Source organism: Ascaphus truei, chromosome 1 (genome assembly GCF_040206685.1).
Source record: "Ascaphus truei isolate aAscTru1 chromosome 1, aAscTru1.hap1, whole genome shotgun sequence".
Taxonomy (NCBI): Eukaryota; Metazoa; Chordata; class Amphibia; order Anura; family Ascaphidae; genus Ascaphus; species Ascaphus truei.
The window spans coordinates 309,983,599-309,998,660 of NC_134483.1; the positions used below are offsets into that span (position 1 = coordinate 309,983,599).

The 15,062-nt window shown below is 46.3% G+C and overlaps 1 protein-coding gene across 1 annotated transcript in view; it reads right to left on the reverse strand.

Annotated features, from left to right (window-relative positions):
- The window catches only part of LPL (lipoprotein lipase), a 33,815-nt gene extending 30,740 nt beyond the window's left edge, over positions 1-3,075 (reverse strand). Inside the window, exon 1 of the mRNA XM_075605000.1 lies at positions 2,802-3,075. Within this exon, the coding sequence (XP_075461115.1) occupies positions 2,802-2,910 (109 nt within the window). The 5' untranslated portion in view covers positions 2,911-3,075. The remainder of the gene's footprint in view (positions 1-2,801) is intronic.
- Between the last annotated feature and the right edge of the window lie 11,987 nt (positions 3,076-15,062).

A 15,062-nucleotide genomic window follows, 5' to 3' on the forward strand; every position in this document is an offset into this window, starting at 1 on the left:
TGAAAACTCCACCGGCGGCAAAGTGCAGCGTTGTTGTTGCAACATTTTGCCATCACAACCCAAATTGAAATTTTGGGCTACAGTCGCGTGACGCGAGCTGGTTCAGCCAATCAAGGCGAACCAGCTTCGTGACATGTACATAACGTCCCCCGTCACGCTCCCAAACGCCGCGATCCAACTCCTGCAGTTTCAGCAGAAACTGCTGGGCTGCAGGAGCGCGCAGCGGAGGCACGAACGCAAGACGCGGGCGTAGCGCCCTGTCTGAGCGCAGCCTAACATCTCAATGAACACTAACAGAAGAATTATTTACATAAATATATATGTAAAATATGACTGTGTGCATATTCAAAGAGAAAGATAAACGTCTCCAGGCTGTAGAAGTGGGAGAGCTTCCAAGCAGAACAGCTTTGAGAATGCTACAAATGTCACAATAGCTGCCAAGAGTTTGTGAGCGTAAGAGAATCTTGGGACAAGCCCACTCACGCTGATCACTGACTGAGCCAATCAGCCACTCAGAAAAGGGGGTGGGTGAGCTGGGTGGAGTCACAATGACCTTGTATCAGGTTAAAAGCTTTCTCAGTCTTACGGTAGTGAGGTTACAATCGGTCAACTTGGCTTTTTGTCAATCAGGAAGCAATCATCTCCGCACATTCGTGGGTCTCCAGCAAAGTCCAAACTTGAAACATAGAGAGTTTTTATGTATCAAAGTCTTCCAGTTGCAACTCTGGCCAAAAATTATAAACGGCTCTATATTTACCCAAGCAAAAAAATCCCACTGCATCCTAAGGGACATTATTCTTTGATAAATGTGGTGCATTTTTTTGCTTCAGTTTTGTAGCTTTGAGACTTTGATACAGATTAACCCCTAAAAAGTATACAGAGTCAGATCTCATGTAGAAAGACCATCATTAGAACTTGGATAACCCTCTACTACAGTGCCTGCAATTTTTCTTTAATGCGATAAAAAAAAAACCATTGGGGCTTATGCAGAGAGGTACGTACCGGAAAGGCATAAATTCGCCACAGGATTGGCTTTTATTTTAGTCCTATGCAGGGTAGCCCGGTTTGCATTAAATTGTTAATTTGGCGAGTTTCACTTGTCGTGAAACTCGCCATTATGAGGCGCGCGTTATTTGGACACAATAAAGCCAACTTTTGTTGGCGGGCAAAATGTCACCCAAACGCGCCATATAGTAGCTCCGATTGGCGCGTTCATGCGCTTCGGAGCTACTGGAATCGTGCGTGTTTTAACAATGGCGAACTCACGCTTCTCGCCACCCGTCTGGCGAATTTGACTTGTCCCGCCACATTCTCGCCACTAACTCTTTTAATGCGGACATTTTTGCCGCAAACCTGCCGAATTTGTCCTTACCGTACCTCTCTGCATAAGCCCCATTGTGTTTGTCTGTGCTTGAAAGTAAAATATGGAATACGGTGTTACATTTTTGAGATATCATACGTTTGTATTAAATGGCATAAACAATCACGTGAATAGCACCTACTGTAGCAGTTCAGCTGCACAATGGAGAAAAACTACATTTTATGAGCATTTCTATTTCTGTACTGGACTTCTTCCCCATATCATTCATATCGTTTCTAATATGATTAAGGATTATTTTTTTAGTAAAAAAAAAAAAACGTTTAAAACGATAACTTCTTTATTGGATCTAAACGGCAAATTCTACAAGTTAATCAGGCGATTGTTTTGTACTATAACATATGTAGCAAGTATGGTCTAATTAACGAAATGAAAGGCAGCATAGATTTAATTCATCTCCCACCGTACCATAAATTATTTATTTACAACCTTGCACATTTTCTACTACAGCATCACATTTTTGTTGGAGTTAGAGCGTGCTGGGAATGTGTCACATTTTAGCCTGAAACATCATTCTTTGCCAGGAACAAATGAAAACCCCAAAACACTTAAACGGTAGCCCAACATAGTATATTCCTAATATTGATGTATTCCTTTTGCACTGTTATTAAACACATTGCCGCTTACCACCTGCCTTCCCCGTCTTTGAAGAGAAATGCATGCAAACTACTCCCAGACAGTGACTCATCTAATCCTCTGAAAGCTTCTCATTCACGATTTGTGAATATCTTCAAATGTGGTGAGCATCAATTTTTGGCGAACTTTTCTTTTAATCTCATGAAAGCTTCACAAAAATGTTAGATCACATTGCTCAAAATGTACCACTTTTCACTAATTGGTCACTTTTCTACAGATTTTTGTGAGAATAGTAGTATACAGTGTAAGGGGCTGTGTGACCTGAATTTAGTCACATGACAGGCACATTGACTTAATGCTTGGCATATTTTTTCTTTGCCAACATTGACAATTTCCACGACATTTATTTTTGGGGGGGAGAGGGGGGAGGTAAATGTGTGGATCACCAACTTCAGCTAATGAAAAAAAAATCAGGAAATTATGATTTCAAGGGAAATGTGTTTCTTTAATACATTTGCCTTGACATATACAGTAGACCTCTAAGACTACATAAACAAAACCCCACTAAATCAAAACACATAGAATGTTAGAGCTTTTGCTTATTTTTAATAGTTTTGTATAAAGGAAACTATTTGAATCTTCTACCCTCCCAAATCCCCCCTCCAGCACACACATAAATCACAAAGTTCCTTGTAATTGAGCTATTTAGCAGTTTAAATACTTTAAATTGCGTTGCCTTTAGCACTCAGAAGAGAAATGGGAATGGGAGGTAAGAATGCATGAAATAGTCTTAACTGTATGGTGTATGTAAAACACTGCTCTCATTGGATTGCATAGTCAGACTTACTTGGAGTAGGTGATTCAGTAGTTGCCAAAACGCCGTAGAAAGCAACAAGACAGTGTATCCATACAAACAGTGCAAGGAGTTCTCCACTTCTCATGTTTATTCCAACCATCACCCTAATCTGAATGACAATAGCTATATCCTTTGAAGAATTGTTCACTGATCAACTGTAGAAGCTTTTAATCAACTTCTTTTAAAGCTTTCAGAATCTAAAGTGCTTTGAATAAAAGGGTTCCCCTCAAGCAGGAGGAGTCAGGTTCTGCTGTTTGTTGGAAGCCAACAGTCTCCTTATGTTATGAGAGATATGCAAATCAATACCTCCCCACCAGGAGGAGGTCCCAAAGTTCACTTCCAAAGAATATTACAACAACAAAAAACTGATCAGAAAAAGTTGGCTATGAAGTGGATCTTTACTGGAAACATACCTTGTGCTCTGTAAAATCTCTGACAATGTTTGCATAAATGTATATAGAGCTGACATTCCTAGGTGAAAGAAATAAAAATATTGAGCATCAAAAGCCCGTGATGAGTAACTAATTCACAGTGTCTTAACTTTTCAATTTTCAGTAGATTCAAAAGAAAATCAAACCATTTTCTTCAATAGTTAAAAGAGGGACACTCCCAAGTATGTTGGAAGATATCATGAAGTTTCTTACGATAACCGTTTAATAGTTATCTTTGCATCATCTGCTGTGAAGTGCATAAGTTTCAGTTTTATTACCTGAAGTAACCCGTTTGAGATCTAAAAATGACTGGAATGCTTGAAAGTAATTCACATTAGCCTCCTTCCCCGTCTCCCTCCACGTCTCCTTCCACCCCCCTTCACTCACTGGAGAATTTGACAGCACACTTCAGGGGTAGGTTTTTTTTTTCTGTCTAAAAAAATTATCACTGAAGGTGCTTAAGCAAGTCTGATATAGTATTTAGTTTTAGTTAATAATGACACAATCAACTTTAAAGAAGAGAACTTTTTTTGTTCAAACTTTTAATAAAACTGTGTTTCGCCAGGGGTACTGTATGCAGTGTAAAAAAAAAATTGGAAAAAGGCTCCCGTCTCCTTTAATAAAGTGCACAGATTTTCCTAACTAATGATTAAAGCACTTTGGCCCAGATCCACAAAGCTCTGTTATTGACCATCGAAGCGTTAACTTAAATATGTTAACCTAAGTGCTAATGGGTATCTTCAAAGTTTTGTAACGCAGCGTTAAGTGCTGTTTTGAAACGTAACAGGTCTTTGCCATTACTAATGATATGCAAAAGAGATGTCCCCTCTAACAGCACCTATCAACATATGTACTGTATCTTCTTTATAGTTAACTCAGAGATTTAATGATGCTTTACTTAGGTTATACCTAAAGGTGGCGTTACTCCCATCCAGACGCTGAAATATGGGTTTTGCTAGAGAGAGAGAGAGGAAGAGAGATGGATGTACCTTTTGTAGGTGGGCGAGATTAACTATTTCAGCTTCCATTCAGGGCAGTGGATATTCACAGTTGAGTGCAAATAGCCGCACGGCTATTCACAGTTGAGTGCAAATAGCCGCACGGCTATTCACAGTTGAGTGCAAATAAACGAAAAAAATAAACATCCCAGCCAGGAATCAAACCCTGGTCCACTCTGCTAATGGCCTGGAGCATAACCACTGAGCTATAAGACTTTCTGATGCATTTTTAGTGAATAAAGGCAGAGAAACCTATTGATATAACACTGTTCATAACAGCTCGGCTATTCGCACTCAGTTAAGTTGAGTGCAAATAGCCGCACAGCTATTCGCACTCAGTAGGAAATAAAATGGAAAAAAAAGACAGAACACTCTCCTATTGACATTCTATACCCCTTGCATCTGTAATGAGCGCGGCTTTAGGCTGAGTCCCCAGTCAGCACTGTGCCACGCGCCCGGCGGGGGGGCGGCGCATGCACAGCGCTAGTCCGCGATCTGCGGTCTGAGGGGAGAGAGAAAGTTTGTGACGGGAGGGCGTGTGGCGGTAGGTTTGCGGGGGCGTGGCCATGACGTCTCGCGGCTGGTTCGCCCTCATTGGCTGAACCTCCGGCGGGGGCGTGGCCACGCCTCCGTCACAAATGCCAATCTGAAACTCCCCTGCCTGCCTGAAAACCTGTCGCGCACCGCTGGAGAAAGGTGCGCGACAAGGTAGGGACTGGGACCGGAGGAACTGGGTGGGCGGGGCTTGATCGCACAGGCGTGCGCTGTAATAGTTAGTGGGACCGCAGCCTTAGAAGCTGCTTCCGCATGCGTGTGGAGGCGTGTGGAAATGCAGGCGACAGGCTAGTTTAAATATACGCGCTGAGGGGAGCGGAGGAGCGGTCACATGACAACAAACATCCAATGGGGATGAGGGACTAGCCCCGCCTCTCACCCCACCTCCGCCACACCTTTGCCCCGCCCTCAAAGCGCGCTCACTGCCTCACCTGTCAGGCCACAAAAAAGCACCAGCTTCTGCAGGCGAGGCAGAGCAGGAGTGCGACCCGAGGCACCATGCCCGAGTCTTAAGAAATCTTTCGTTTCTTAGCTTGCCGGAGCGCAGGGCCGGTCACGTCAGCGGTTCGCCCGCCCCCAGACACGCCCACGGATATCTGTCTCTGTCTCTCTGACTAGGAATGTGTAATAATATAAAAAATATCTGCAATAAAATAAATCTAAAAAAAATAACCCAAACACCCCCAAAAATCAGACTTACCAGCAGGGGGGCGCGGCGCGGCGTGAGGGTGCTTGCGGGCGGTGGCGGCGGTACTGGGGGTGGGGGAACAATGCTGCGGGTGGGGGGGGGCGGCGGTACGGGGGTTTCCCGCGGCTGCGTGGTTTGTCTAGCGTCTGCGGTGGGTAGCGGGACAGCCCTGTCATGCGGGGGGAGGGGTGGCGGTGCAGAGAGGGGGGGGTGTGGCGGTGCAGCGGGGTGCCCGGTGGCTGGTCACAGCAGTTGCCGCCAGCCCTGCTGCAGGCACCACGCCACTGCTCACTCGCGCACCAGTGTGCTGCGGGGGTGGGGCCGATGCTGGCCCGATGAGGGGGGGGGGTCAAAGCAGTTGACACCGGCCATGAAGCACCTGTCTCGCGATGCAGGTCCCACGCGAAACAGGGCTCCCTCTGACGCCGGCGTGCCGGAAGCTTAACCCAGACTACTTCCGGCGCTACCACAGGGAGACACCGCAATTTTTTTTGCAGCGATTTCTTATTTTTTTTAATTAATAGGCGCCCGGCCGCGCGGGGGGCCTGGGCGGCCGGGTCCCCCTGGCCCACGGGGCCAGGGACGCCAGTACCCTTTCTCCCCCGCTGTTGGCGGCCCTGATTAAGATCAATGGTGTACAGCACATATATCGTAACCCAGTTTATAATTGGTATACATCATTATGCATAAGGCTGCGTCCATGTTTAGTGCTTGCGGGCGGAGGCACGATTCCACTCGGCACTGAGCCCCTACAGCCGCAATGAGAGTGGCTTTAGTAGGGGCTCGCCTACGCTTCCGCGCGCTTGCGGAAGCGTAGGTCTTAGGGAAATTTTACATTTCCCCGCTTGCTGGCGCGCAGGTCCGGTCACGTGAGCGGTTCGCCGAATGAGGGCGAACCAGCTCCGTGACGTCACTTGCCCGCCCGCCGACACGCCCCCGACGCACCCCCAGACGGAGCGCTGTCTAAGGCCAGGGAAAGCACCCGCTTTCCCTGAGCCTCAGCGCGCCTCCGCAGGAACCCTGGCCGAGGCCTTATGTGTCTGGCCAGGGTGAGCATCGGGGCTTGAGACGCTTGCAGAGCAAGCAAAATTGAATTTGCCGCCTCCAAGCGCGTCACGTAAGCGGTTCAACTAATGAGGCCGAACCAGCTCATTGCCGTTGTGGCCGCGCCCCCAGATGAGCGTGCACCTAGCCACAAATTGCACGGCCGAGCAGAGCGCAGCGCTCTTGTGCCAGCAACTGTGAATAGCCGTGCGGCTATTTGCACTCAACTGTAAATATCCACTGCCTCCATTCAGTTTCAGTGGGATTTTTATTTTTACATATTGTTTTTCTTGTCTGCTTTTTCTGGACTTTCAAAACATATTAATGGATTTCCTGCAGATATTGTAAATATAAATTACTGTGGAAAACTAAGTCACTACGCTAAATAAAGTTTAGATTTTTTTTCCACAGAAATCTACAGTTTGCTATGTTTTTTCCTGTACAGATGCAGCCAGACTAAGGCCGAGAGCACACACAGCGCTTCGTTGCGTGCGCGCGCCTCCGTCTGCGGGGCGATGTGTAAACATCCCCAGCAGACGGAATGATCCGCTAGCGGGCGGGTGGGGGGAGCGGGCCGGTTTCGGGGGAGCAAGCAGGCCGGTTTCGGGGGAGCAAGCGGGCCGGTTTCGGGGGAGCAAGCGGGCCGGTTTCGGGGGAGCAAGCGGGCCGGTTTCGGGGGAGCAAGCGGGCCGGTTTCGGGGGAGCAAGCGGGCCGGTTTCGGGGGAGCAAGCGGGCCGGTTTCGGGGGAGCAAGCGGGGGAGCGGGCGGCGGATAAATCAATAATGTAATAAAAATAATGTAATATAAAGTAAATAATGTAATAAGGAGAATAAATAATAAATAAAATAATTAACCCCGTCCCCCAGCAATTTCAGCAGCCAATCAATGAAAACGTCTGGACATTGATTGGCGGCTGAAACTGACGTCGCTCTGCTGTAGCCTGTAATCACACTTTTGAAAGACTCCAGCTACAGCAGCGGCGACGACGCCGTGCTTCGCAGCCAATGGTAGTTTCAACAATGAACCATTGGCCGCCAAGGGTCAGTGACAAATGTGCGCGCACAAATGCGTGCGCACGTCGCGTAGCGCTGTGTGTGTTCCCAGCCTTACTGTCCCTGTGACTACAAAAGTTTGCAGGGGCGGGAACCCAGTGCAGCTGCACTTGATTGCAGCTAAGAAAACAGAAAGCAGCCCAGGAGGAATAACCCAGCGGGGGTCCCTGCTTCTGAATGGGACCCCCACACCATTAATCCTGCCAGGCCAGCCGTGAGTCTGTAAGTGTGCACTGAGGAGTCTCAGAGAGAAGCAGTTAATCTCTCTGTGTCTCCCCATGGCAGCTCTTACAGCAATCCAACCTTTTTTTTAACATTTTACCAGCACCCCCTACAGAGGTCTATATATCTGGACACGGGGGGGGGGGGGTTCTCGGAGCTGACTTTAATGGGGTTCAGACCCCCGGCTTCAAACAATATAGAAAAATTATTTAAATGCCCTGCCCCTTGATGATGTAAATGACCGAATATGGTCCTCTCGTGTTCCCCCTCATGACTTCGAGGCCCACATTCGGTAATCTACGTCATCAAGGGGCAGGACAGACAGAAGTCTGTAAGAGTTTCTCTGGAAGACACAGAGAGTTTTTCTCTCTGGGACTCCGCTGCACAGCTATTACAAATTATCTGGCCCGGGACGATAAACGCTGCTTTAAGCATCCTCGGCCACAAAATTAACTGTTTGCGGGGGCTGTGGATAAACAACAGACGAGCCAAGGATGTCAGCCTGTTGGTCCGTGGCTACGAGAATAATAAGTCTGGCTACATCTGTATGTGCTGTTTTACCATTAGTTATGTATCTAATTCTGAGGAATTTTTTTCCATAGTTCAAAAAGTTTAGCCTCGCGTTACTAACTGACTCTGGGCATTTTTTTTTTCTGTGACTCAAAGAAAAATATCTACGTTTATAGTTTCATTATCATCATACGAAGGTTTTTCTTCATTGAATAATAAAAAAAAAAAATAGGCAACATACTGTAAGTATCAGATCATTGCTATCTCCTCTATGCTAGGAGGAATACCTTCCAAAGCTCTGAAATAATCCTGTCCACTGACCCCTTTTATCAAACTATATCCGCGGGATGGAGGATAGCTTTTGGTTAGCTGTGTCAAAGGCTGTACTATAACTGAGAAGTTATCCAGAAACCACCAATCATACACACAAAATAATAGGAAAGATCACAACTCAGGTAATTGCCTCGGCCAGGATGCTATGGCCTCCAGTTTTGAAGGGTCGGTGGCATTTCCTTTTTTAGAGAAGATGTGTTTTCCCCATGTCTTTTTCATACATGGCGATCTGGTAGTAACCACTTCAAAGCTCAATGACTGAAAACCACTTGCCTCTCTGTGAGGCAATCAAATGCTTCTTCTATTCTGGGCATTGTATAGTGGTGTGGGGTGGGCCATTAATTCAATGTGCGGTCATTTATACACATTCGCACTGTTCCACTTTTCTTCTGGGCCACCACAATTGGAGAAGCATAAAGGTTCCTTGACTCCAATATCATATGTGCTGTCAGTAACTGCTGCAGGTGGTGCCTCAAATCTTCAACATCAGCTGGGGCCACCTCCTTGACCTCTCTGTAAATAGATGGGTGTCATGTAGACGTATTTTGTTATCCACTCCCTTAGCACATCCCACATCTCACTCAGTAGAGGAGAACACCTCAGGCTTTCTGGCCATCTTTTGCCTTAGACGTCGCTTCCATTACTCAAGTGGAGGCTGTCGCCAAATTCAAACATATCCAATATTTATCTCCCCAGGCTATTCAGGATCAAGGCTTTCAGTAAACACACACAGTACAAATGCATATTTGGTGTCATAACATAACACTTTCCCTCTTTATTTGTGCCCTTCCCCACACTTCTACCATTGCAAGTGCTTAGTTGAAGGTTGTGTTATCGACTGTGTCAGAGATCTCAGTTACTAAAAAGACTACAGTATATCACAATCTAGGCCTTCCCTGGTACACCAGTCACTTAAAATGGCTGCACTCATCCTCGCTAGATATTTTATATAATCAGCAGGGGGCGCTGTGTTGTACATGTCTGCCTGGGCTGGTCAGAAATGTTCAAGAACAATCTAGAACAGAGCGGGGCAAAATGCGTATTTAGTTGTCCGACACTTTCCTATTAATCAAGAGAGGGTTTGTATATTATCTAATGTATATTGTGACCCTCATGGAGCAACTTATAGATTTCTTGTTTAGAGACATTCATTTTTACATGTTGTTACCGTCATTCTGACATTATTGTCCTCGTTTTTTTTTTTTTTCAACTTTGGTTAATATTTAAATTAACATTACATTACAACTTTCCCCTAACTACAATATCTGTTTCTTTGTATTTTATATATCAGCTGTTCAGGGTTATCTTTTGTTCTCTAGGATTTGTCCTCTTATTGGCATTCTATTTTTATTTTGTGGAAGAAGTTGTCTGGTTAGACACCATGTTGTGTCCGCAAAATTGTTTCTATGGCTGTCTTGGCCTTGTCCAATAAAGTGTTAATGAACCAACCCCATTTTTTAAAAACATTTTTGGTCTTGAGCTCTTTATGGAAGCTCGCCTCTATTTTGTCCATGGACATCAATTTAAATAGGTATGCTTTGACTATATCTAATGTTGGAGGTGATGAGGATATCCATTGCAGTATTATTACTTTTCTAGCTGCTAGTAGAGTTGGGCCATTCGTGTTTTGCAGATTTTTTATTATTATTGCCAATACATCCACGGAGTCAGCAATCCGTTGATAGATTTTTAAGAATCCGCCTACGAGTTGCTGAATCCGTGGATTGGATTCTACAAATTCGTCAACAGATTGTATCCAGTGGCGGTTTTTGATGAATACGCACTGATTAAAATTTACCAAATCCGTTTGCGGATTTTACACTGCAAAATGGATTTTGGGGTGTAAATGTGAGAAAATCCGGGAAAGGGATTTGGGTGAATCACAAGCTGCTAATAGCAGCATTTTAGAAGCCTTCGTCAGCTCCTGTCGTGTTGCCTTTCTCGTCTAGCCATGGCTCTACGATAGTAACACCATTGGATTCTTGTGTTTTGTGATTTTTCCTACTTTTGTTATATAGTCAACAATTTAATCCCAGAAATGTTTAATGGGGCACACAACCACAGGTAGTGTTTAAGATCCGCCTTCAACATTTGAAATTTAGGGCATTGATTAATGGTTCCTGCTGATGGGTGAGGACGGTTGTAAACAGAAATATATGCCATGTGAGTTATTTTAATTTGGACTGCTCTCCAAATCTCCGAAGGTGTAAATGTACATATATTTTTTAATCCCACTAGAAGTTTATCTACATTATGTCTTGTATTTCTGGGAAGTCTTTCTGCCATGCTATTAAGATGTTCTGTAATATTTGCTCCATCATCCCTTACTACAGCAGTGCGCAATCTGGGGGGCGCGCAAGATTTTCCAGGGGGGCATGGCGTTGCAGAGGCCCTGCGCTCTTCCCCCAAAGCATTTAAATTAATGCCGGGGGATCGCGTGAGGCCTCTTCAACTTCACTTACCTTCTCTTCGGTGACGCGGCGTCAAATGACACCGCGGTGTCATGTGACATCATGTTGGCATGGCAATTTGACGCCAGAGAGGAGGTAAGGGAGGGGGGAGCGAGCAGGGAGGGAAGCAGGAAGGGGGCGCATGCTGGAAAGATTGCGCACCGCTGCCTTATTACATTGTACAGTTCTATTTTCTTTTGTATGGTCAAAGTAGTCATCAAATCTGTTGTTCTGTAATACATATTTCCTATAATCTGGCATTTCTTTCACATAGTCTAGCGCGCAAACTGGGGAGCACGCCAGATTTTATGGGGTTGGGGGGGGGGGGGGGAAGTGTCACTTACAGATGCCCCGCGCTCTTCCCCAAAGCATTTTAATTAAATGCCGGGGGACTGCGCTAGGCCTCTGTAAAATCTCTTAACTTGTCTCTGATGGTGCTTCGCCATGGAAATGTGATGTCACATGACCCTGCGGCATCATTTGACGCCGGAGATAAGGTAAGAGGGGTGCGCGAGCAGGGGTGAAGAACAGGCAGGGGGGCACAGGGGGAAAAGTTTGGGCATCCCTGGTCTAGGATATAGGAGAACAAATGAGTTTGTGGTAACTCTTTTCACACTTTGTTCCTGAAAAGGGATACATGTTTGTTTTACTCTGTCTATTTAGTGGTCTAGACATTCTATCCATTTTGTTTCCCAGATTTTTTTGTTTTGTTTTTCCTGGTATAAATTCTAGTGTAAATTCTGCCTGTAAGGGCAGATATCTTGACGTATCATATTGTACGGTAACCCATCCCACCCCCCCCCCCCCCTGTTTCTCTCCAGGCTATTTTGGTATCACTTATTATCATTGTGACGGGAGCTTTGTGACAGGCTATAATAATACACCAAATAACTGGGTTGAACTGAACGAGGCTTAGATATAATAAAGTATATTTATTCCTTAAATAGGTGAACACAGCAATATAGTACAGTAACAGGCAAGAAGTAATACTTACTTGGGGGTGGGGAATGAGAAGTATCAGATAGCAATTCTCCAGCAATCAGGTCACAATCAAGATGGTATTAGAAGACAAAGGATATAGGGTTGACCATAGTTTATATATCTTTTGTAACCCTATCCTTAACATTAAGTACAGGCTATTGGATAACAATTAGCTGTTTCCAATCTTTAACGTGGGAACACATTTTAATCCATGCCCGCCTGCTAGTTAGCTCATGCGCACTAGGACCCTGGGGTCTCATTTCTGTAGCCCCACATTTACATCGGGAATGCCAGCCAGTCTACCAAACGGAATTTCTGGCAGGATACCCTTTGTTGGAAGGTGTAAAATATGACATTCACAGACTGATCTGGTTTGAGTCGTCTCCGCCCTCAGGTAACCAGTGAGGGTGGCAAAACCCTTTGAACAGTACTTAGGTCCTAGACATTGGGTCGCCTCTCTGACCATATGCTTCCTTGTATGCAAAGGAATTTCCTCTGGGTTTTATCCCTGCCTTGGGATACAGTATTACATGGTAAAATACAAACATATTAAAATATCCGGTTCCGTTAGGTCCAGCGGGTCCAAACTACCCAGATCTCAAGGTCGGAAAAGGGACACCATATGGTCCGAGTTTCAGCCCGCTACGACCTTCGTAACCGGAGTTACACAAATACCACTTAAACCGTTTCCTATTTGAATACAAAAAACTCAGCTGTAAATTAAATCACGTTTTTTCACTAAATCCCCATTGAAAACAACGGGCTCCGCCGCCATAGACTTTCAATGGCAAACCGCCGCCGTTGGCGGCTATGGGAATCCACCGCCATAGATTTTCAATGGGGAATCGCCGCCGTTGAAGTCTATGGGGTTTCTCCGCCATAGCCGGTCAATGGAAATTGGCCGCCGTTGAAGTCTATGGGAGAAGTCCCGAACTTTCAAGGGGGTCCATACTCCATCGGGTTGGTCCAAGAGGGTCAAGGATGGTTCTGCAGCCATGCCGGTGCAGTGCCTACAGGTACCCCAAACCCTGGCCCTCGGGGCTCTCCGGGAACCGGAGGTATGGATTCATGGTTTGTAGCTTTTCGGACTTAGTCAAATTCCTGAGCTGTTTCTGCCGCCGCCATTGGAACCTATGGCGCGACCCGCTCTCTCGGCATGACCCTTCTTGGGGGTCCAGGATTCGGGGACCCGGTGGTGGTCGAGTGGGGGGAGGTCTAGGAACTAGGGGCAAAAAGAATTTTATTTCTGGGTGCCCTAGAACTGTAGATTCCCACGCCACTTAACGTTGAACTTGACTAATCAGTGATCAAAGCTCTTTTTCAGAAAAAGTATCCGCTTTGCGGTTTTGCGGTTTGGACGGCAGCCAACTCATTCCTGGAAAGCGCCGTCGAGGAATCTCCATTGAAGTCAATGAGCCCATTGACTTACAATGGGAAACCGCCGCTCCTCCTCTCGGACGCCACCTGCTGGTCTTAGAGGGAAACAGGTCCAAAACAGCAAGATCCGTCATTGAAATGCATTGAGCTCTAATGGCGGCCTATGGGACTCTGCAAAATGGTGCCTGAAATGGTGGGAAAATTACACAAAGGGCTATAATCACTAAAGAACTATTAACCCTTGCCCTCCCGGATGGATCCCAGTGTGTGTATAATGCAGACACTGATATAACAAGATATAACAATAAAGCATGGGGACAGGGGAATATACATTTTCATGCTATAACAAGGGTTAAACCACATTTCTGGACCGCAGCCCAGTTAACCCCTTGTCTCCCTGGTGAGGTCAGGGGATGGCCAAATGGGATGCAACCCCTTTAATACCGGGCCACCCCCTTTCTCCCTCTACACCTCCCCTTCTTAATGGGTGACTCCTAACGGGGAGTGGGGCACTGCTGGCACCATTAATGAATTCAGTCTCAGAGGGATAGTCCTGGTGTGAAAGTCCATCAGCATTGCTGTTTTCACTGCCCTTTTTGTGCTGAATGGTAAATTCAAATTCTTGTAAAGCTAAGCTCCATCTCAGCAACTTGGCATTCTCCCCTGATACCCTCTGCAGCCAACTCAGGGGGTTGTGGTCTGTGATGACCGTGAAAGCCCTTCCATATACATAGGGCTGGAGCTTTTTGAGGGCCCACACAATGGCCAAGCACTCCTTCTCAATGGTGGCATATGCCACCTCCCTGGGGAGTAGTTTGCGACTGAGATACGCCACAGGATGCTCTCTACCGTCGTCTCCCACCTGGCTCAGTACAGCTCCAATACCAAAGTCCGAGGCATCAGTCTGAATGAGAAAATGCTTGGTATAGTCTGGGGCAGCCAGTGTGGGGGCTCCAGCAAGTGCAATTTTCAGTGCCTGGAAAGCAGTTTCACAGGCAGGAGTCCAGGTAATAAGCACAGGCAGTTGCTTCTTAGTCAGATCAGTCAGGGGTTTGGCCATGGCGCTGTACTGTGGGACACATTTCATATAGTACCCTGCGGTGCCCAAAAATGCCATGACCTGTTTCTTGGTTTTTGGAACAGGCCACTGAACTATGGCTTCTACCTTGGCTGGCTCTGGTTTGAGGTGCCCTCCGTCCACCCTGTGCCCTAAGTAGAGGACCTCTGCCATCCCTACCATACACTTGGTGGGTTTCAAGGTAAGCCCAGCCTCCCTGATCCTATCCAGCACCGCAGTTACATGTCCTAAGCGGGATTCCCAGGAACTACTAAAGACAGCAATGTCATCTAAGTAAGCCCTGGCATAGCTCTGCATCCCTTCCAGTAACCTATTGACCAGGCGTTGGAAGGTAGCCGGGGCATTATTCATCCCAAATGGCATCACTAAAAACTCATAGAGGCCACTTGGAGTGACGAATGCTGACTTCTCCCTAGCCTCCAGGGTCAGTGGGATTTGCCAATAGCCTTTGCTCAAATCCTTGGTGGTCAGATACTTTGCCCCCGCGAGTTCATCCAGTAACTCATCCATGCGGGGCATGGGGAAGCATCTG